We start from the raw sequence: 23751 nt of genomic DNA on the forward strand, positions 1-23751 counted from the left end.
AATTGTAGACAAATTCTTTTTGTTTTCTTTCCAAACAGCATCTTTAGCATTTTTTTGTAATAATTAAGACAGGTCTTTTTGTCTATGTAGACTATGGTGAAAAGAGGGATGAGAACCAGAAAGACTACAACATGCAAAACCACAAAAAAAACCAATGTCCAAGAATCTCTCCCTCCTCCAAAGTCGGCTTGAAAAACAGGAAACAAAGAAGCTACAGCAAGGTTTCTAAATCAAGCGCTCCACTTGCAATTCAAACTAGAGTCAGATTTCCCAAATCAGTGACTTCAAAGCCAGACACACAAACCCAGGAGCCTCCCATAGTCAATGAAGACAAAGCAAGTAAAAAGGCAAAGAAACCAGTGCAGCGTAGTACATTATCATGGACAGAAGAGGACATGGCCAAGGCTTTGACAGCTCGTGAAGAGGGCCTTTCTTTGCAGAAATGTTTTGTTCAATTTGGCATAAGCAAATCCGCTATAGCAAGCTGGGAAGAGGGAAGAACGTGCAAGAAACGACGAGGACATGAGACCATGCTCAATTTAGAAGAAGAAAAAGCTTTGCTACAGTGGATATTTTTCAAGTGCGATTCAGGACACGGCGTATCTATAATCGATGTGAAGTTAAAGGTTGCAGAAATGTGTCAAACGAGGCACACACTTTTCAGTAATGAAATTCCAGGAAAAAGTTGGTGGCAAGGTTTTCGAAAGTGACATCCTGAGTTAGTTTTTCGAATTTCAGAAGGGTTAGAACAAACAAGGGCCACAAGGTTTCGACCTGAGATTGTGAGGACACTACATGATAACCTTAAAAAGCTTTATGATGCGAATAAATATCCACCATCACACATTTGGAATGCGGATGAGACAGGGTTTCAAGGTTCAAGAGACAAAGGAATCAAAATACTTGCAAGAAAGGGAACAAAGTCAGCTTATGGTATTACATGCGATTCAAGAGAATGGATGATTGTTTTGTGTTGTGTAAATGCTGCTGGACAATCAATCCCATCATAGTACATTTTCAAAGGCAGCAAAATCGAAAGTGATTACATTCAACATTGTGAACCAGGTGCAGCAATGGCAATGCAACGAAAGGCATGGATGACGGGAGAGCTATTTCAAGCATGGTTGGATCACTTAATAAAGTCAATCAATGAACAGATGGGATTTGAGCATAGACATTGCTGATTTTGGATGGACACGGAAGCCATGTGTCCTTGGAGGTGGTTGCCAAGGCTTATGACTCAGGTATTGACATTGTTACTTTACCTGCACATATGTCTCATAAGTTACAACCTTTAGATGTGTCAGTCTTCAAGTCTCTAAAGGCCAACTTTCGTAAGGAGCGAGCTATATGGCAACAAAAGACAGCAAGCTCTCAGGCCAGTAAAGGTGAACTTGCCACAATTGCATCCAAACCTTTGACATTATCATTTACAGCAGAGAACATCAAGGCGGGATTTAGGGCCACAGGAATATGGCCACATGATGCTAATGCAGTGACATTTGAAGGTATGCCTTGCAATCACATCGAAATAATCGAGGAGAGCATCAATGAGGTGGGTGATGAGTCTCAAGTGCCTAACACTCCAACTTCAGACATTCCAGAGAATTTACCATCAGCTTCAATCGTAGCAAATACTTTACCTTCTATTGAAGGTGAATTGCCAACTATGGAAGGTGAGGCAGTTGATGTTTTGAAGGCCATGGCAGCTGATAATCAGGTTTAGATTCCTACTGTGGATGATGTTGAAAGCGAAGACATCATATTAAATCTTTCACGAGAAGAACTTTTCAGCTTTGATGATCCCATAAATGATGACAGGTTTTCACTACAATTCCCATCAGAAGGCCAAGGACAAGAAAGCACACAAAGAACAGAAGGCTGCAACAACATGCAAGGGACAACTGAACATACAAATGGAGCAAATAATCCAACATTATTGAGTTTTCAGCAAGAAAACATGAATCCATCCTCATGCACACAACCATCAGATGAGCAGAACAGAATAATTAATCTCTTGAGAGTGCCTATCACAGAAGTATGTGTGAGGCGAGCACCAGGAGAAGCCTTTGTGGATTACACAAACAGTTTGATCATCACATCATCTCAGTATGTTGAAAGCATGAAAGCAAAGAATGCAAAAAAAGAGGAGATCGGCAAAGCAAGAGAAGAGCGAAAAGTAGAAAAGGATAAGAAGCGGCTACAATCACTTGCTGAGAAAGAGGAGCGCCGTCAACGGACAGCATATGCAGCCAAGGCTAAGCTAACTAGAAAGGACTGGGAGATACAACAACAGCTCTTTGAGAAGCGGTTGCGGTCGATACTTTGGGAGAATGGTTCACTTGAAGGTGTCCTCATCAAGTCTCTCCACCAAGATCAACCATATCAAGAATTGGCAAGGAAGTTGCGCTTGGAGAAACTACGAAGATCTCGACATAAATTGCAATAAGCCTCTCAGTGTGACATTTTGTGAATCAGCAAAAACATCAGATCTTGCTTATCCCACCCTACTTTTTGTTAGGAATGCCTTCTTTTTACAACTTTTCCCTTTATATCCACAACAATGCCATGTTTTGTAATATCTTGAAACCACAAGTGTACCTACCCTAACTGCTCTTACCTTCATAGAGTTAATTTTTCCTCTCTTTCAATTTGTTAGCGGTGAGTAAACAAATGTAGTCAAACAATGTAGACATCAAACACCCTTTTGCAAGTATGTGACATACAAAACAAACATATATGAATTGAAACCAAACAAGACCCAAACTCATGCGACTTACAAACTTTAATTGAAGTATTGAAACATGACTAAGTGAGCAGTAGTCATGATTGCTGAGTGAGAACCATTGCAGTGAAGCTATCTCACCTGAAAAAGACCAGAGTAGCGACATCATCAACACTTTAGATCTCCGTTTTCACCATTCTGAAAATCAGTATGTCTAGAGCAACGTAATAAGCACTTCCACTATGTCGTTTAGCCTCTCATCTGCAACAACAAGAACCATCCTTAGAGTACTTTCCACCTCTGCCATGTAAATCCACCAGCATCAGACATTGTGCGCAGAGGATGAAGAACGGTGTGTGTGTGTGTGTGTGTGTGTGTGTGTGTGTGTGTGTGTGTGTGTGTGTGTGTGTGTGTGTGTGTGTGTGTGTGTGTGTGTGTGTGTGAGAGAGAGAGAGAGAGAGAGAGAGAGAATCTTACCCGAGATGGAGTCGACAAATCTGCCTCCAATGAAGAGCTGAGTGTGTTTAACCTCGACGGGAATATCGCCTGCCATGCAAGTATGCGGGTAGAGGGATCTCGTAGGTGAAGCTCAACTTGCCTGCGTGCAGCGTCCTCTACATTTTGTAGCACAGAAAATAGTCCTCACGTCTTCTGCAACATATTACAGAAGCAAGGAATACAAAAACAAAAACATATTACAGAAGCAAGGAATGCAACATATTACAAATGCTACATCCAGGAAAAGCTCACCGCCTGAGAGCCTGTGCAAGTCCCTCGGAGATGGCCATGATGCCTGTGAAGCTGTTTGGAGATGATGACGAATGTGAAACAGGGGGGCGCCTTTCCTGCCCGCTCTAAACTGCAGGAAATTCCCCATAGAAAACGATGCGTGTGTAACTCACATCTAGACTGAGGGAGAGCTCATACAGAGCATCGCCAGTTCTTCAATTGGTGACAAGCCATGTTGTACGTGACGAAGACGCGTTTTGGAAAAGACTTTTTGACCCATTCTCACTGAAGAGCCACACTTGGTGATTAGACAGCTTCAGGATCAGAAAGGGCTTATCCTTGGCACGTGGCAGGGGTGGATATTGTAGCTTTAATGGTACCAAAAATTGTAACACTATAAATCAAAAAACTGGAAAAAAGAGGGGGAAATGGAGCCCATAACCTAGTTTTTTTAATTGCCACATGCAGAAGGGCCTATAGCGACCCTGTTTGAGCACACACTTTGATAGAAACCCTACAATATGTGCTATGAATAGGGCCTCCACTTTAAGTGTGCTTAATATGGCTCCTCTACCCTAGTCAAGAATAATCAGACACGAATTTGAAGCACGTGTTGAGCAATCCTCTACTGGTAATGCAATTGGGCGCACGGCTAAGGTAGCGTGCCCGAGCTCTGTTCTCTGCATTTCTCACTACGACAATTTTGCTCTTCGAAGGGGGGGGGGGGGCTCACTATAAGTGACATGGGACGAGAGTGGAGGGATCGACGACGATTGGCGTTGTGCGGTTTGAAGGCCGTTGAATCTCCACAGCAGGGACGCGCGATAGGTGGGTTGGTTAAGGCTGTGGAGTGCGGACGGGGAGGTTTGGTGTTCAAGGTACGACGCGAAACCTAGGAACCCTAATTTTTTATGTGCTATCAAGGTCAATCAACGGTGGATTAAACGGGGGACCAATGATCCCTCCACTCGACCCAGTGGCTCCCTTATAGACAGGGGTGGGGGGGCGGGCCTCGTCACTATATGGCACAGCTCTGGCCAGGGGGGATCTAGGGCCCAAATTTGGGGGCACGAGGCGGCTTTAATCTCGGCCATTGGATCACGCAGTGAACTGGGGGTGAACTAGGGGTGAACTAGGGGGTGAACTAGGGGCAAAAATGGCACCCTAAGTTCACTCCTAGTTCACCCGTCTCACGGGGTGTGGATCGAACCTGGGACGCCTCGATTGCCACATGAATGCCCTACCACCACGCTAGCGCGCGTCACTGTCACACATGATCATACCCTAGTTTAGGCGCCCCTAGTTCACCCACCCCTAGCTTACCCGCCGCTAGTTCACGGTTAGTTCACCCTCAGTTCACCCCTAGTTCACTTTGTGATCGCCGCCTCGCGCCCCCAAATTTGGGCCCTAGATCCCCTCTGACCTAGAGCCGTGCCATATAGTGACGAGGGGGAAGGGGGGGGGTCACTCGATTTTGGGTGAGTCCGAAAATGGGCTATGTTTTTGTTGCCCAATGTGCGTGTGCCAGCACAGACTCTCACACATGCCCGTCTCCCTTCCGCCACTCCATCTGAACCCAACCTTAAATGTCTATGGGCATACCCCATAGCAGATAAACAGTGTACTTTATTGTGGAGTGGTGACAGGGCATTGAAAGCAGGTGTCAGCAATGGGATATCCATGAGATGCAAATCTACAGTTGAAGATTGCTTTCATCTCTTCTATAGTTGCAGAGCCAATGCCAAAGTTGCAGATGCAATAGAGAGAATCTTTGCCAACATCTGCCTTAAATCTCTAGACTTTTCAGGATTTGGTACTAGGCAATTGCAAGGAACTGGATATCCTCTGTGGAATATTGGTACATTTGGATCAACCGAAACTCTGCTATAATCTAAGAAGTGTTACAATTTGATTTAGTCCATCATGCTAATAAGTTGTCATGAGATGAGAAATGCTCCCATTGATGGAGTCAATGTTACCACTCTTCATAAATCTCTCAGATGGCAACAGTGGAGAAGAAAGATCCCTAAGCTCCGCTCGTCTATTAGAATATAGTGATGAGGCTACCTCCCTCTCTCTCTCTCTCTCAAGCTCATGAGAGGAGATCTTTGAACGACAGAACAAGTTTTCTTCTTCGAAAGAGGATACAAAGCATAAATGATTGCATGCATGCACAACTAAAATACTGCCACTTACTCTTAAATAGACTTTATGTGCTTTGCTCCATGGACACACACACACACAGAGAGAGAGAGAGAGAGAGAGAGAGAGAGAGAGATTTGCTGGACTCTTTGGGATCAAATATAAATTTATAGGGAAAACAAGACATTTTCCTCACTTTTTGGATTCAAATATGAATTTATAGGGAAAATGAGACTTTTTCCTCTAATTTGGGATCAAATATGAATTTATGGGGAAAATGAGATATTTTCCCCACTTTTTGGAAATTAGATTTACTGTTTTTATGGTTGCTTAATTACAAGAGAGGGAATCCAGTTGGGTGTTATTACTACACAGGAAAAGGGCTGGCTATGCATCCAAATGTGGAGGACATTACCGCTTCGCCATTATGTCTTTAAACAGAAATCAGCTGCCTGCCCTTCGAAGTCTTATGACAGTCCATAATCCTAGGGGCTTACTTGGATGATGCTAGCACCCACTCTCTCTTTCTCTGTGCCAAGTCTTTAATCTCAAATTTTCCTCTGCTTGTTCATCGCTGCTAGACCAGAGACTACCATATCTGTCCTTGGGCCGACACTCTGTTTGCAAGACTCTCTGCAAACCTTGGACCTTTCCATACTACTTGCATTCTCTGATTAACAAGGTGACTGAAAACCCATATACTCTCCCTGCCTTACCTGACTTACAACATCCCACGTCCCGAACAATGCCATTAACACCGCACTAATCCCCATTACTATACTGACTGCGAACACTATTAAGGAAAACCGTCCGTATTTCATTATTATTGTTTGCACAACTTGCAGGCCAATGACCGAAAAGACCAATGAGAGAGCTGCTGAGATGAGTGCATATTCCTCCGGGATGCGACCTAGAAGCCAAAACTGTCCGACTGACAATGAGGACGAGAAAACCACCATAAATGAAGATGTCGCTGCCGTAACCTGAAATATCAATGGGCAATCAGCCTGATGAGATTGCATGTACATACAAACATACCTACATACATAAATATATATATATATATATACACACACATAAGCAATCAGCCCAATGGGATCACAAGTACATACATAAGCCAACAGGATTGCATATACATACATGCATACGCAGTGCGCACATACATATGCACTTAAGCAACTAGCCCAATGGGATTACGTGTTCATACGTAAGCCATGGACATACATGCATACATACACACTGAAATCTCTCATGAATGAAGGCCGGGAAACAAAAGGAGATGGACAGACAAATCTCTTGACGATGTCATGCACGAAGGCACCGACCTTTGGGTGCATCCCCGTCTCTAACAAAAGAGGGTTGATGATCGTTCCACCTCCGAGCCCAAGCATCCCTCCTAAGAAGCCTGCGCCAAGGGCATACACTGGCAACCAACTCATTTTTACCAGCCCGCCGTGGACAGGGTCTTCCTGTGGAGAAGGGTTTTCTCCATCATTTTTCTAGCAATCCAAATAGAGAACATTAGATTTCAAAAACTTGAAACCGCAAAGAGAAGACGCACAGAGCAAATACCAGGGCATCCACATCAAGACTCTTCCTCTGGAAGTAAATTATAGTGCATGTGGTTACCACAATTGCAAAGGGCACTTGCACAAGGGTCACTAGCCAATATATGACTCCACATGTTTGTATCCCAAATAGGTTCTGCTCAAAGTACAGAAATACTATTGTTAGCTGCCTGCAATAAGATTTAACTTAAATTTTTGCTATTGAGATGTCAATATGCTACTCTTTCCTGGTTGACCAATCTCTCTTCAAAAAATAGTAAGGGGAGACAATCCAGATGCTCCTTTCTTGTTGCAAAGCCAACCCATATATGGAAATGCTTCTATTCATCATTAGGACCACCAACCCAAATGCTATTTTGCAAACAAAGCCCTCAACTATGCACTTCAAAAGACAGAACAATCTCTGTACCAACCTGACCATCCGAACTTCCCCGCACAATTTGCACTGCAAGGAAAGCAACCCATGTAATACATAGCATGCCTATTTTCAGAAGCGGATACTGGGGCAGCCCTTGAACGCCTGGATGCTCAAGAAGCGGCTTCTTGAGTTCCTCATTTTTGCCAGTACGATCACTATTCTCATCATGCGAATCACCCGACGGGGCAGCGACAACAAGATCACAAGCATTGTCTTCAACAGTTTCTGAAGATACTAAACCTGATTGCAATGCACGAGTTTCATGATTCCAACGCTGGCATGCATTGCAACAGCTGCGAAAGGTGATGAGCAAAAGGATGATGATCAGGATGACAGTTACTAGCCAGCTTGGAGATGCAACGTTACAAAAGACGCCCGCACTGATGCCCAGAAGTACATTAGGAAGACAAAGCAGGGAGACTTGATAGTCAATTAAAGGACCAAGGCCGTCCGCACGGCGCTGGGAGCAGTACCAGAAAAGGTTTACAAGTGTGCCGCCCAGAATCATGCAGCTAGAAAGAGCGGCAGACGTCTTTGAATTGAAGCCGAGCAAAAGATTGAAAATGGGCACGTAGAGGCCACCGCCCCCCAAGCCGCCTGCACTTGACAATGCTGCCGCTATAGCACCGCATATCAGCGCCGTTACGATTCTCCATGTCTGCAGCTCTGAATCTGTTTGAACAAGATAATTAGGAGAAAAATACATCGCATCCCATACCTCTACCCCGCTGCCTGCATAAGTTGTCGAATTTGTGCACATCACTCCAATCCTCCCAAAGTAGAGGACAATGATTAAAGATAAGAACAGACGCAAAGGTATCGTCGCCTCCATTGCAAGGCATGAGATAAAAAGGTTCACAATGCTGCCGAAGCAGAGCTAAACTTGCCCAATCACACAAATTGCACAGTGGCAGGCAATCGAATTTGAATGGAAAGGTTAGCCAGAGTTAGCTGTGCTTCGCCTCTTCAGCTGCTGCCGGCGGATGTTCGTACGTGTGTGTGTGTGTGTGTGTGTGTGTGTGTGTGTGGGGTGTGCTCTCGCGCGCGCGCGCGCGCGAGAGAGAGAGAGAGAGAGAGAGAGAGAGAGAGATGCGGACAGGCGTCAATGAAAGAGAGCTTCAATATAGTCAATCTGTGTGCGCGCGCGAGCAAAGAAGCGACCCGATGCAGATGAAGCGACAGAGAAGCAGAAGGCAAACGCTACAATTCTGACTTCAGACATGGAATAGGAGGGATTGGGAAAGCAGTGGAAGAACGCACACTTCGTGGAGAGAGAGCGAGAGAGACGAAAATCCTACCGCGAGCTACTTTAGAATTTGGTCACTCTTAACACGTTCCTCACACGGTACACCTCCTCTGAAGGGGGAGAATTCTCTCAAGAAAATAGTTTTGAAAATTTGTGCTGATTTTTTAGCCCTTTACACGTCGCAATCTGCGATCTGAAAGGTTAAAGTTCAAAACTAAAAAAAACCCCTTTGCACGCGATAAAGAGGGAGAGAGGGAGAGAGAGAGAAACCGTAGAAGGTGGTCGATCGTACTAGTACTCTTTATAATTGCAGTTTAAAATTTCAAGGAGGAAGAGCATCCATGTGTCACTCCCTTGTTCATTTCAAAAAACACCTTACAATACATCTAATCTAAAATGCAAAACTAAAAGGTAAGAGAGTAAAAAATGACAGCTTTGCAGAATGTAAGCTTTGCAGAATGTAAGAAATGACAGCCTTTGCAGAATGTAAATGTAAGAACCCACAAGCCTTTTCAAATGTAAAGTCAAAAGACTTTTTATTCTACATAAAATAAATGTTGGAAGTTTGATTCCACACCACAAAAAAGGGATAACTTTAGTGGAGGTTTTGTTACTTAATGCGAATTTATTTTTTTGAAGATATAACAAAAAAAAAATTAGTGATTTTTTTTTTGTTTAATGAAAATGTAATTTTTGAAGATATTTTTGGTTTTATCTTTTCAAGGGGCTTTTTTCAAGATCAATTTTGATATGTTTTAGAAAATTTTGAAAGTATGTATTTCTTCAAAGAGCTTGAAAAAAAGAAAAAATCTCGCCCCTTTGAGTACATGCATGAAATGCAAATGTAAGGGTCGTTATCCACATTATTGACCATGAATGTGTGTGTGTGAGAGAGAGAGAGAGAGACCACCACATAGCTTCTGTGTGTGTGTGTGAGAGAGAGAGAGAAAGAGAGACCATCACATTGCATGTGTGCACACATGTACATTTATGAGGGGGAGAGAGAGAGAGAGAAAGATTTTACCATTGACCCTCACGCACTTTTCAAATTTTCAAGATATTATTTTTTGACATTAGTGTATTTTTAAAAGGATAGCTAAAGTTTTTCACTCGTAGAAAATGGATTAAATACCTGACAAAAACCAACCTTCACATTAACACCCCAAATTGGTAGAGAGATTTCCCATTTGATGGACCTTTTACCAATTCTTGGATATTTTGTTCTTTTCATTTTTAAGAGTTAACATGTGGGCCATGCTTTAAAATCTACAAATTCCTTCAATTTTGGCAGACAAGGGTACCAATCTAAAATCAATGGGAGAGAGAGTGAGAGAGAGAGAGAGGGGGGGGGGAGAGAACAATTTTTTAGTGCCGTATTTAAAGTGTTGAAATGCAAAGTCCAACAAATGACGCAGGAGGAAAGAGGAAGACATAACAAAATGTTTGCGTGTGTGAACAATCTAAAGTAACTTTAAAGGTTACAAACCAAGTCTTCAACAAAAGTGAATATCTATGGGGAGGAGGGGGAGGAGGAGGAGAGAGAGAGAGAGAGAGAGAGAGAGAGATAAAGAAGAAGAAAATTTTTAATGCCATCGGAACAATCCCAAACGATATATCTCACATGGGTAAGAATAAAATTATTTTTGTTCCATCTTCTCTCACACACACACACACACAGACACACACACACACACACACACACTCACGCGTACACACACGTCTTGATAAGAGGAGAATTTGAAATGTTATAGGAACATCCAATGAGATCTCAAAGATATATCTGTTGGTAGAGAGAGAGAGAGAGAGAGAGAGAGAGAGAGAGAGACCAATCATAGCCATACATACTTTTCTTTTCAAAAAATGAGAAAAACAAGTTCGCTTCTCCTTTTTAAATGTCCACTTGGGATCGTCACTTCAACTAGAGGGTTTGGAGCGAGGGGAGCATAGAAACTTTGAATGTCATAGTTACTGTATTAGAACAATAGCAAGATGCATCAAGACCTATGTGAAAAATCTTTTCTTCAAGCATATATATATGTGTGTGTGTGTGTGTGTGCGCGCGCACTCGCGTTATGTGTACATATAGACATAATTGAAACATATCAAGATGCCTCAAGACCTATGTGACAAATCTTCGCTTCAAGCATATATACATACATACATATATATATATACATATATATATATATATATGTGTGTGTGTGTGTGTGTGTATATATATATATATATATATATATATATATATATATATATATATATATATATATAGAGAGAGAGAGAGAGAGAGAGAGAGAGAGAGAGAGCGAGATGTGGGTGTGTGGGTGTGTGTACATATAGATATATATGTATACATACATCCATACATACATACAAAGATAGAAGCAAGTAAGAGAGTGGAGTAGAGACATTGAATCCAATTGCGTTCCTATCATTGAAACCAATCCTAGAACCCACTCCATTTATAGAAAAAAGTTTTATTATTACATTGACTTCTCTTAGCTTTCATCTCTTCACACCATGCTAACTTATCTAATCTCTATAATCAAGCTTGGTAGCATTGCTAGATCAAGGTAGACCAAAAGGAGGAATCTCTCTCTCTCTCTCTCTCTCTCTCTCTCTCTCTCTCTCTCTCTCTCTCTCTCTCTCTCTCCACACACACACACACACACACCAATAGAATTAGAGCACTCCTAAGTTTGTTGAACAAGGGCTAGCACCTCATGAAAAATAATGTCTATGAGAAGCTTCCAACCTTGGTATCAAAGAATACTTTGTAGCATCTATTAAGAGGTCGTGTCATGCATCTCTTTTATAAATGTGATAGACTATACGTGTAGAAAGAGATTATTGATAGTGTTCCACTTGGAAGAGAAGATAGCCCTATGAGAATAGAGACATTGTTTCCTTGGCCGCAACAACGCATGAGTCACATACTAGTTACTCATTATATACACTTAATTTCCTAAAAGGTAGACAGAATTCAAATTCTTCCTTTCCCATCTTCGAAGTGTTCCGGATATCAAAATCCGGAAACACCAATTTCACAAACATACAAAATTCCCTTTAGAGTAGAAATTTTTCAAAATAAATGGCATTTTATGCAGTTTAACTCTATTTTCTTCAAATTTTCAAGCAGGTTTTCTCCTTCTCTTCCTCCCTTCAACTGGCTGGTTTGATTTTTCAACCGGCTGAAGGCTAAGCTGAGGCACATTTTTCTCGAACACTATCGACCTCTTCCTATCATGCGACGTCTTTCAATTTTCAAAGCAGCACAGTTTAAGCTTAGATACACTTTTCCAAAACAATGCATGTGAGTGTTGGAGTTTACTCAGCCACTACAAGAAAACAAGGTGGAAATGGGATTTTCACTACGGCTTGCCGTAAGATTTGGGGGTTCTTGATACATCTCCATCATCAAAAGTTTTTTGTCTGCTAAAGGCTTTAGTACCCATATGATGAAGGTAGTTCAATTTTAATTGATGAACATGTGTCCCTCAAAGGGGTCTTAAAAGTCTTTAAGTCTCCAAGAGAAAGAAATCATGTCCCTTTAAATGCTATTTCCCTAAAGCTGCATGCATTCAGTTTTTGAAAAAGACTTTGTGATCATGTATGTACAATTGACAATACAATCTATATCTACTAACATAATATGGCGGCCGTGGTTGCCCTTTCCACGTGTCATCTTCTGCGATATGAAGGCTACGTTCCAAAAGAGGGGGAGAGAAAGAGAGGGAGAGAGAGAGAGAGATGTTGTGAACCTCATGGGTCAGTCAGGTGAGAGAGCGAGAGATAAAGAGAGAGAGAGAGAGAGAACAATACGATGCCGTCGTCGTGGTCAGGCTTTCGACAGAGCTTTGGATTCAGCTAGAACGGCTTCTGCTAGTCCCAATTTGAAATGTTCTCTCTCTCTCTCTCTCTCTCTCTCTCTCTCTCTCTCTCTCTCTCACACACACACACACACACACACACACACACACACACACACGGTCGGCTTCTGCGACCCCCATTTGAAAGGCTATCTCTCTCTCTATCATTTGCTCTCTCTCTCTCTCTCTCTCTCTCTCTCTCTCTCTCTCTCTCTCTCTCTCTCTCTCTCTCTCTCTCTCTCTCTCTCTCTCTCTCTCTCTCTCTCTCTCTCATCTGCACCAGCCTTTGCGACAGAGAGGTGGAGGGAGGCATACATAGCCCTGAGAGAGGCAGGCTCGATGGTGTCATAGTAGGCTGATGAGGGATGCAGGCCCCTACAAGCTGGTCCTCCTGTGGCATTCCCATTCTCTCTCTCTCTCTCTCTCTCTCTCTCTCTCTCTCTCTCTCTCTCTCTCTCTCTCTCTCTCTCTCTCTCTCTCTCTCTCTCTCTCTCTCTCTCTCTCTCTCTACCCTGTCCAATCAAAAGATTAGAGCGTCCAAGGCACGGAGGTGGCTGGATACAACTTCAAGTGCAGGCAGTCCCATTGCTTCAATGTGCTCAACAATGTTGTGATAGGTATCATGGAGCTGAAGATAACTATCAAGCACGGCACACGTAGTGAACTTTCAAAGTTCAAGAGCGATGTTGACTTCCGTTGAACCTGGTAGAATGATGTGCAATAGTGCTAGCTAGATGGCAGGTCCACATCTACACTTCAGTATGCATTTCTCAAAAGCAGCAAGTTTCCATCGTTTTCCTAAGGGTATGAATGTATGACATTAATGAAAGTGTATTTGTGTGTCTTTAGAAGCTACATAAGATCCTCATATTGTCTTTCAATCTCTCTCTTTGGCCATATCTCTCTGCCATCATGCAGTGTGTTCTTTTTGGACATGATTTAGTATGCTTGCTTGCCTTAGAATTTATTGTTAGTTGTGATTTTAAGTAGTGATTACTTTTGACGGGTTTGCTTGCACTTTGAACAGGATTATTGCATGCTAATTTTATACGAGTTTGCAGATGTGGCCCAACCTCACCACTCAATAGTCATAATACATTGAAGCCCATGCAAGGCTAGGGGTAGGATTATTACAGGATATCCTGCATTGATCGCAGGATATGTCCAACAGGGTCAGGGTCAGGAAGAAAAAGAGCTATTTTGAGTAGATGTAGAGAGAGGGTATCTCTCCAAATGCAATCATGTACACTTGCACCTTGAAGGCATGTGGCATTAAGGCAAGAATGTCTTCAAGTTACACAAGGAGTGCATGGATTGCAGGATATGTCCAAATGTGGCTTTCTGCAGCGGATGAGAAGTGAGGGTGTCTCTTCAGATGCAATCACATACGCTTTAGGTTGTTTCCAGCTGATGCAAAGCCAGGGTGTCTCTCCAAATGCATGTTGTCTCAAGGAGTGCATTGATTGTAAGATATGTCTAGCAAGGTAAGGATCAAGAAGAAAAAGGACTGTTTTCAGAAGATGTAAAGATAGGGCATCTCTCCAAATGCAATCACATACATTGCACCTTGAAGGCATGTGGCATTACACAAGCGTGTCATTGGGTTACACAAGGACTACATGTATTGCAGGATATGTCCAAATGTGGCTTTTTGTAGTGGATGCGAAGCGAGGGTGTCTCTCCAAATGTAATCACATACGCTCTCGGTTGTTTTCAGCTGATGCAAAGCCAAGGTGTCTCTTCAGCAACATGTTGTCTCATGGAGTGCATTAATTGTAAGATATGTCGTGCTTGGCACTGCCTTGGTCGACATGTATGCCAAATGTGGTGCACTTCATAAGCTTGAGGAGCTTCTTGTCTTGGATGTCGTCTCTTGGAATATGCACTGATTGCAAAATGGGCAAGGCCAAGGATCTCTGGGCGGTTTTCAGCGGATACGAAGTGATTGTGTCTCTCCAGATGCAATCACATACGACTTGGGCTATTTTCAACTAACGCAAAGCGAGGGTGTCTCTTCAGATGCATGTTGTCTCATGGAGTGCATTGATTCCAGGATATGTCCAATAGGGTCAGGGTTAGCAGGGAAAAGAGTTGTTTTCAGCAGATGCAAAGAGAGGGCATCTCTTTAATGCAATCACGTAGGCGTGCACCTTGAAGGCATGTTGCATTACACAAGAGTTTCGGCGGCTTACACAAGGAGCGCATGGATTGCAAGGTATGTGCAAATGTGGCTTTTTGCAGCGGATGCGAAGCAAGGGTGTGTTATTGATAGAAGCAGCAACACCCTAGGCTGCAGTGACAAAACACGATTGCGAGCTTCCATGATCATGTCTCGGGAAAGGCACTGTAGATGGCACAAATCAAGCTTAGGAGCCTGAGCACTCAAGAGCATAATCTGTGTACTTTAGAAATGGTGCACGTAGCCAGTTAGGGAGGTCTCTACGTAGCTTCTGTCTTGCCCAATTGCAAGATGATCGGGCCCAAAGTGCCACCAAAGCGCCACACACTTCCCCCTCTTGTCAATGACCAAGCATTACGTTGCTCCTTACGCTGGCCAACTGAGCAAAGAAATCATGAGCTAACCGGTTATCCCATTTATGCATACTATGCATGTCTTCAACTTCCATCCCCATAACAAGTCGTATTCTTTCATCCAGAGGATCTAAAGTTTATAATTTTATATGCTAGCGGCTCCTCAAAACCCCTATGTCCAATAGGGTCAGGGCATGTATGCCAAGTGTGGTGCACTTCATAAAGCACAAAAAGTGCTTGAGGAGCTTCCTATCCGGGATGTCGTATCCTGAAATGCACTAATTGCGGGATATTCCCAACTTGGCCAAGGAGCACTGGGATGTTTTCAGTGGATCCGAAGTGAGGGTGCCTCTCCAGATGCAATCGCATATGCTCTCGACTGTTTTCAGCTAATGCGAAGCGAGGGTGTCTCTCCAGATGTCTCTCCATATGCAATGTTGTCTCATGGAGTGCATTGATTGCAGGATATGTCCAACAGGATCGGGATCAATAAGAGAGAGCTATTCTTGGCAGATGCATGGTGAGTGAGGGCATCTCTCCAAATGCAATCACGTAAACTAGCACCTTGAGAAAGCCTCGATGTGGTCTCTGTAAATGCACTTAATTGCAGGATATGCCCAACATGGGAGGTGCCAAAGAGCTCGGGGTGTTTTTCAGCGTGTGTGAAGCGAGGGTGTCTCTCAAGATGCAATCACATATGCTCTGGGTTGTTATCAGCTGATGCAAAGTGAGGGTGTCTCTTTGGATGCATGTTGTCTCATGGAGTGCATTGATTGCAGGATATGTCCAACAAGGTCAGGGTCAGGAAGAAAAAGAGCTATTTTGAGCAGATGCAGAGAGAGGGTATCTTTCCAAATGCAATCATGTACACTTTCTTGCACCTTGAAGGCATGTGGCATTACACAAGCGTGTCTTCAGGTTACACAAAGAGTGCATGGATTGCAGGATATGTCCAAATGTGGCTTTCTGTAGTGGATGCGAAACGAGGATGTCTCTTCAAATGCAATCACATACGCTTTAGGACGTTTTCAGCTGATGCAAAGCCAAGGTGTCTCTCGAGATGCATGTTGTCTCATGGAGTGCATTGATTGCAAGATATGTCCAACAAGGTAAGGATCAAGAAGAAAAAGAACTGTTTTCAGAAGATGCAGAGAAAGAGCATCTCTCCAAAAGCAATCACGTACATTGCACCTTGAAGGCATGTGGCATTACACAAGCGTGTTGTTGGGTTACACACGGATTGTAGGATATGTCCAAATGTGGCTTTTTGCAGTGGATGCGAAGCTAGGGCGTCTCTCCAGATGCAATCACATACGCTCTCGGTTGTTTTCAGCTGATGCAAAGCCAAGGTATCTCTCCAACAACATGTTGTCTCATGGAGTGCATTGATTGTAAGATATGCCGTGCTTGGCATTGCCTTGGTCGACATGTATGCCAAATGTGGTGCACTTCATAAGCTTGAGGAGCTTCATGTCTTGGATGTCATCTCTTGAAATGCATTGATTGAAAAATGGGCAAGGCCAAGGAGCTATGGGCGTTTTCCAGTGGATGTGAAGCAATGGTGTCTCTCTAGATGCAATCACATACGATCTGGGATGTCTTCAGCTGATGCAAAGCGAGGGTGTCTCTTCTAGATGTCGTCTCTTTTGAAATGCACCGATTGCAAAATGGGCAAGGCCAAGGAGCTCTGGGCATTTTTCAGCGGATGCAAAGCGATGGTGTCTCTCCAAATGCAATCACATACGATCTGGGCTGTTTTCAGCTGACACAAAGCGAAGACGTCTCTCCAGATGCATGTTGTCTCATGGAGTGCGTTGATTCCAGGATATGTCCAATAGGGTCAGGGTTAGGAAGGAAAAGAGTTGTTTTCAGCAAATGCAAAGAGAGGGCATCTGATTAATGCAATCACGTGCATGCGCACCTTGAAGGCATGTGGCATTACACAAGCGAGTCACCGGGCTACAGTGGGAGCGCATGGATTGCAGGATATGTCCAAATGTGGCTTTTTGCAACGAATGGGAAGCAAGGGTGTGTTATTGATGGAAGCAGCAACACCCTAGGGTGCAGTGGCAAAATATGATTGCAAGCTTCCATGGTCGTGTCCCGGGAAAGGCACTGTAGATGGCGCAAAGTAACCATAGGAGGCTGAGCACTCAAGAGAAGAATCTGTGTACTTTACAAATGGTGCACGCAGTCAGTCGGGGAGGTCTCTACGTAGCTTCTGTCTTGCCCAGTTGCAAGCTGATTGGGCCCATAGTGCCACCAAAGCGCCACACACCTCCCCCTCTGTCAATGACCAAGCATTATGTTGCTCCTTACACCGGCCAACTGAGCAAAGAAATCATGAGCTAACCGGTTATCCCATTTATGCATATGTGCATGTCTTCAACTTCCATCCCCATAACAGGCCGTATTCTCTCAACCAGAGGACGAAATCTTCCCACATTTTGGGGTGGAAATCTAGACTTTATAATTTTATATGCTAGCGGCTCCTCAAAACCGCTCTGTCCAATAGGGTCAAGGCATGTATGCCAAGTGTGGTGCACTTCATAAAGCACAAAAAGTGCTTGAGGAGCTTCCTATCCGGGATGTCGTATCTTGAAATTCACTGATTGAGGGATATTCCCAACTTGGCCAAGGAGATCTGGGCTGTTTTTAGCGGATGCGAAGCGAGGCTGCCTCTCTAGATGCAATTGCATATGCTCTTGGCTATTTTCATCTAAGGCAAAGTGAGGGTGTCTCTCCAGGTGTCTCTCCATATGCAATGTTGTCTCATGGAGTGCATTGATTGTAGGATATGTCCAACAGGATCGGGGTCAAGAAGAGAGAGCTGTTTTTGGCTGATGCATGGTGAGTGAGGGCATCTCTCCAAATGAAATCACGTAAACTGGCACCTTGATAAAGTCTGGATGTCGTCTCTTGAAATGCACGTAATTCAAGGATATGCCCAACTTGGGAAGGGCCAAAGAGCTCTGGGTGTTTTTCACCGTGTGCGAAGCGAGGGTGTCTTTCAAGATGGAATCACATACGCTCTGGGCTGTTATCAGCTGATGCAAAGTGAGGGTGTCTCTCTGGATGCATGTTGTTTCATGGAGTGCATTAATTGCAGGATATGTCCAACAGGGTTAGGGTCAGGAAGAAAAAGAACTATTTTGAGCAGATGCAGAGAGAGGGTATCTTTCCAAATGCAATCATGTACACTTGCTTGCACCTTGAGGGCATGTAGCATTACACAAGTGTGTCTTCAGGTTACACAAGGAGTGCATGGATTGCAGAATATGTCCAAATGTGACTTTCTGCAGTGGATGTGAAGCGAGGGTGTCTCTTCAGATGCAATCACATACGCTTTAGGCTACTTTCAGCTGATGCAAAGCCAGGGTGTCTCTCCAGATGCATGTTGTCTCATGGAATGCATTGATTGCAGGATATGTCCAACAAGGTAAGGATCAAGAAGAAAAACGTCTGTTTTCAGAAGATGCAGAGAGAGAGTATCTCTCCAAATGTAATCACGTGCATTGCACCTTGAAGGCATGTGACATTACACAAGCGTGTTGTTGGGTTACACAAGGAGTGCATGGATTGTAGGATATGTCCAAATGTGGCTTTTTGCAGTGGATGCTAAGAGAGGGTGTCTCTCTAGATGCAATCACATACGCTCTTGGTTGTTTTCAGCTGATGCAAAGCCAAGGTGTCTCTCCAGCAACATGTTGTCTCATGTAGTGCATTGATTGCAAGATATGTTCTGCTTGGCACTGCCTGGGTCGACATGTATGTAAAATGTGGTGCACTTCATAAGCTTGAGGAGCTTCCTATCTTGGATGTCGTCTCTTGAAATACACTAATTGCAAAATGGGCAAGGCCAAGGAGCTCTGGGCGTTTTCAGTGGATGCAAAGCAATGGTGTCTCTCCAGATGCAATCACATACCCTATGGGTTGTCTTCAGCTGATGCGAAGTGAGGGTGTCTCTCTAGATGTCGTCTCTTGAAATGCACCGATTGCAAAATCGGCAAGGCCAAGAGATCTGGGCATTTTTCAGTGGATGTGAAGCCATGGTGTCTTTCTAGATGTAATCACATACAATCTGGGCTGTTTTTAGCTGATGCGAAGCGAGGGTGTCTCTCCAGATGAATGTTGTCTCATGGAGTGCATTGATTCCAAGATATGTCCAATAGGGTCAAGGTTAGGAAGGAAAAGAGTTTTTTTCAGTAGATGCAAAGAGACGGCATCTCTCCAATGCAATCATGTACACGTGCACCTTGAAGGCATGTGGCATTACACAAGTGTGTCAGCGGTTTACACAAGGAGCACATGGATTGCAGGATATGTCCAAATGTGGCTTTTTGCAATGGATGCGAAGCAAGGGTGTGTTATTGATGGCAGCAGCAACACCCTAGGTTGCAGTGGAAAAATATGGTTGTGAGCTTCCATGGTCGTGTCCTGGGAAAGGCACTGTAGATGGCACAAAGCAAGGGCAGGAGACTGAGCACTCTAGAGCAGAATCTGTGTACTTTAGAAATGGTGCACGCAGCGAGTCAGGTAGGTCTCTACGTAGCTTCCGTCTTGCCCAGTTGCAAGCTAATTGGGCCCAAAGTGCCACCAAAGCGCCACACACCTCCCCCTCTATCAATGACCAAGCATTATGTTGCTCCCTACGCTGACCAACCGAGCAAAGAAATCATGAGCTAACCGGTTATCCCATTTATGCATCTATGCATGTCTTCAACTTCCATCCCCATAACAAGCCATATTTTTTCATTCAGAGGCCGAAAGCTTCCCACATTTTGGGATGGAAATCTAAACTTTATAATTTTATACGCTAGCGGCTCCTCAAAACCACCAAGAAGGCGCGGCACGTACACACACACACAGACACACAGACACACGCACACAAATTCACATTTTCTACGACTCTGCATGTTATTTCTCCCTTATTTCTTTTAACACTTACAATATTACCCACATGCAAGTTTCTTTAACAGTTATGGTGCTCCTCCCATTTACCCCCTTCTGCATGAGAAGAATGTTGCGTCCTCGGGTTTCCAGCTCACCCTCCTCCTTATAACATATCCTTGACTTTTGAGATGGAGACTCTCACTGATCCGTTCATGTCACAGTTTCTGGCCAAAAGGGATTAGTGAGTGGGATTGGGGTGGCAGTTGCAGCTGGTCAAATGGGTACTGCTTCACATCATCTCTTTAGATGCAAGAATACGGTCCCACATGTAGTCTCTTATGATGCAGAATACAATGGGGTGGACTCCTTCCTTTCCCTTCCCGATGAGATGTTCAAGAAAATCCTCGCATGGTTGCATATCTCCAGCATCTTTTGTTCCAATGCGGTGTGCACTCGATGGAAGGCTATAAGTCGTCAAGGCTATTCAACCATATGTGCAAAGGTATGTCTCTATCTGCACCTTGGTATTTCATTTCTTAAGGACATAGAGGGATTGGTATATGAACCCAAAGGCAAAAAATGGCATAGCTTCAGTCTTCCATCATACGCGCCAATGTGGCCTTCATGGCCTCTTTGCATGGATTGGCCTGCTTTGCAAACAACTCAAATGGTTATTGCCTCTACTCATGCAACCTTCCCAAGTGGTAGGCATGGAGATTCTCTCTCTCTCTCTCTCTCTCTCTCTCTCTCTCTCTCTCTCTCTCTCTCTCTCTCTCTCTCTCTCTCTCTCTCTCTCTCATGCTCATGCTCACTCATTACTAGCTCCCTTTTAGGACATGGGCTCCCAAGAACGTTAATAAATAAAAGGAGAGAGACATTATTGAGAGTTGGAATGAAATGTTATATTAATTGCATCATCTGAATGCTGAAATGACCTATAAGACCAAATGGTTACACCATGGTGAATTTGATACGAGGTTTGTAGAGAGAGAGAGAGAGAGAGAGAGAGAGAGAGAGAGAGAGAGAGAGAGAGAGAGAGAGAGAGAGAGAGAGAGAGAGAGATTATTGAGAGTTGGAATGACATGTTATATTAACATCTTCTAAATGCTAAAATGACCTATGCTGCAACTCATCCTTGAACGGTAGAAAATAAAGAGATAGAGACTTGATAGGGTGGAGAAAGAAAGGGATGAAAAGGAGAACAAAGAGTAAAATTGGAGAAGGAGAAGATCAAAAGAGAGAATAAAGGGATAAAAATAGAGGGATAAGAGAGATAAATAGATAGAGATGTCATAAAAAATAGAGAAAAAGCATAAAAGTGTAATGATGTATGAGTATGAGGAGAAATGTGTGACATCATGTGGGTGCCCTCGGGGGGGGGGGGGGGGGGGGGGGGGGGGGGGAGAGAGAGAGAGAGAGAGAGAGAGAGAGAGAGAGAGAGAGAGAGAGATTAACTAAAATGTTACATTAATGTCTTTTGAAGGCTAAAATGACCTGAGATACTTCTGTATGTATAAGATAATGGCCAGTTTGGAGGGCCTCCAGTGATTTTGAGACTTTCCATTCCTCTCTCTCTCTCTCTCTCTCTCTCTCTCTCTCTCTCTCTCTCTCTCTCTCTCTCTCTCTCTCTTTCCACCCTTCAATGGCGAAGTGGGACAAACTATCTGGTACTTAGAATATGGTGATATGGTACCTCTCAAGAACATTTCACACAACCAAACAATGAGCTATCTGATAAAAGTAATCATTTTCTCTCTAAAGATAGAATATAAAAATATATAGAAAATATTTTTTAGTTAAAATAAATGCTCCGCTAATTAGCAAGCTAACCAATTCCTTACACAGGCCTTTTTGAGGACCTTTTGGCCCTAATGCTTCTCATACCAAGCACGAGGAGATTGTTTCAACCCATACAAAGCTTTCTTACATTTGCACACTTTATTCTCTTGTCCTTTCTTGGCAAAACCGCAAGCCTACGTCACATAAACTTCCTCAAATATGTCATGATTCAAAAAAGAAGTAACAATGTCCGACTGATGTAAATCCCAACCAAAATGAGCTGCCAATGCACATAGAAAACGCAGAGTAGTCATACAAAAAGTGATCATTAGATTTACAATAATGGCAACGCATCTTCTTTTTGCCCTTTTCACCAGAATTCCCACACGAATTGTTGCCAGAGGAAGCATTAGGAACAAGTGATTTACCACTCGTAGAAGAACCATGAGAAGTGGCTACATTGTTGTTACCACCTTTTCTTTGAGTAGCAGTAAAGGCCTATTCAATTGCACGATGTCTAGTCCTATTTTTTGTGGAAAGTGGTTCTTGCAACATCAATGTGTACAATGCATCAAACTTGAAATTTTTTGGATATCCTTGGGTCATAAGCCTCCAAGTACTAGCAAAAGTTTGGTAAGGCTCCGGCAAAGCAAAGAGAATAGTCTACACAAGGGAACTGTCAGAAATGACTTCGTCTGCAGAAATAAGTTGCTCATTGATATCCTTGACACCAGAAAGGAAAGTGTCCATATCATCTTACTCATGCATAATCTTCGACTCCAGCTCTTTACACAGAAATGCAATTTTTTCCTCATTGCAACTTGCATAAAGACCAGCCAGAATATCCCAAGCCTATTTTGCAGATTTTGCTGAACGAATATGAGGAGTAATAGTGCGCTTCATAGACAACGCAATCAATGCATGAGCCTATGCATCTTTTACATCCCAACGAGCTTGCTTAGCTATAGCTCTAGTAGCAGCAATCCTACCACCAAAACCTGCAACATCCTCAACATCGCCTACATCCTCAGAACCAGGACGTACATCAATGTCTTGAACGTTAGGAAATAGGACGTAGCCAAGTAGCATACATTCTTGGTTGCGTAGAAGAAGGAAATGTGTTGGGCTATATAAATAGTTCTCATGATACAAGTGTCCAACCAAATGTACACTATACATTTGATCCAAATTTTCCACCTTGGCACAAATACACATCTTTGCACATCAAATAAGAAGAGTATGGCTATGTATGCCTTGAGACTATTTGTCGGGTTGCAGCAGGAGAAGAGTTGTTTGCAGACTATGACTTTACTTGATATTTTCAAGTATTTTATGCTGATGGAAATCTTAAATACATCTAAATTTTGTTTTTTTAATTGATAGAATCTCAACATTTAAGTGTATATGATCGTTTTTCACTTTATGTTTAGCTAGAATCTAGAGTGCTCTTATGCTTTATGTGTTTTCTAAGTTATTTGATTACCTTGAACATAAAATCTTGACTCTACTCAAGATTTTATTTTTTAAATCTATCAAAATTTAATCAATACCTAGGTTGGAAATGTGGTAGGGGCTCCAATATTACTTTCTTCTTTTGATAAATTTTACCTTGAATATGAAAGACATCTTTGCAACATTTTGGTGTAGTTTGAAGCTAGCTAGCTTAAACAAGTTGACCCTTGAATCCAAATCTAAGCCAAAGATCTATTATTTTCTTGTAGCCTAGATTGGACATGTGTTGGACCTTGTGTCTGTGCGTTCTTGAACATGTTTTTATTGTAGCTTAGATTGGACATGTGGTGGACCTTGTGCCCATGTGTTCTTGAATATGTTTTGGGTTTTAGTATTCACTT

General features: G+C 43.1%; 1 protein-coding gene and 1 pseudogene across 2 annotated transcripts; one reads left to right on the forward strand and one right to left on the reverse strand.

The window, feature by feature from the left end:
* Positions 1-395: 395 nt before the first annotated feature.
* Positions 396-1908, forward strand: LOC147442251 (uncharacterized; annotated as a pseudogene).
* A 3824-nt stretch (positions 1909-5732) lies between these two features.
* On the reverse strand, positions 5733-8876 carry LOC147442252 (sulfite exporter TauE/SafE family protein 2-like). Of its 2 annotated transcripts, none has more exons than XM_086528484.1 (4): positions 7578-8876; positions 7226-7300; positions 6922-7095; positions 5733-6579 (listed from the first exon to the last, which is right to left on the reverse strand). In XM_086528484.1, the coding sequence occupies exons 1-4, from the start codon at positions 8412-8414 to the stop codon at positions 6271-6273; spliced, it is 1395 nt and encodes a 464-aa protein (XP_086384610.1). In that variant the 5' UTR covers positions 8415-8876; the 3' UTR covers positions 5733-6270. The 2 variants fall into 2 exon arrangements, with proteins under 2 accessions (XP_086384610.1, XP_086384609.1); XM_086528483.1 differs by having other exon boundaries at positions 7169-7300.
* Between the last annotated feature and the right edge of the window lie 14875 nt (positions 8877-23751).

The sequence above is a fragment of the Adiantum capillus-veneris genome, chromosome 14 (assembly GCF_014529385.1).
Source record: "Adiantum capillus-veneris isolate H3 chromosome 14, ASM1452938v2, whole genome shotgun sequence".
NCBI classification, from domain to species: domain Eukaryota; kingdom Viridiplantae; phylum Streptophyta; class Polypodiopsida; order Polypodiales; family Pteridaceae; genus Adiantum; species Adiantum capillus-veneris.

Coding starts and splice junctions, on each gene's coding strand:
- LOC147442252 (XM_086528483.1), bottom strand. CDS start 8,414: ATGGAGGCGACGATACCTTTGCGTCTGTTCTTATCTTTAATCATTGTC. Junction 7,301..7,577: donor GGGGAAGTTCGGATGGTCAG/GTTGGTACAGAG, acceptor TACTTTGAGCAG/AACCTATTTGGGATACAAAC. Junction 7,096..7,168: donor GTCTTGATGTGGATGCCCTG/GTATTTGCTCTG, acceptor TTGGATTGCTAG/AAAAATGATGGAGAAAACCC.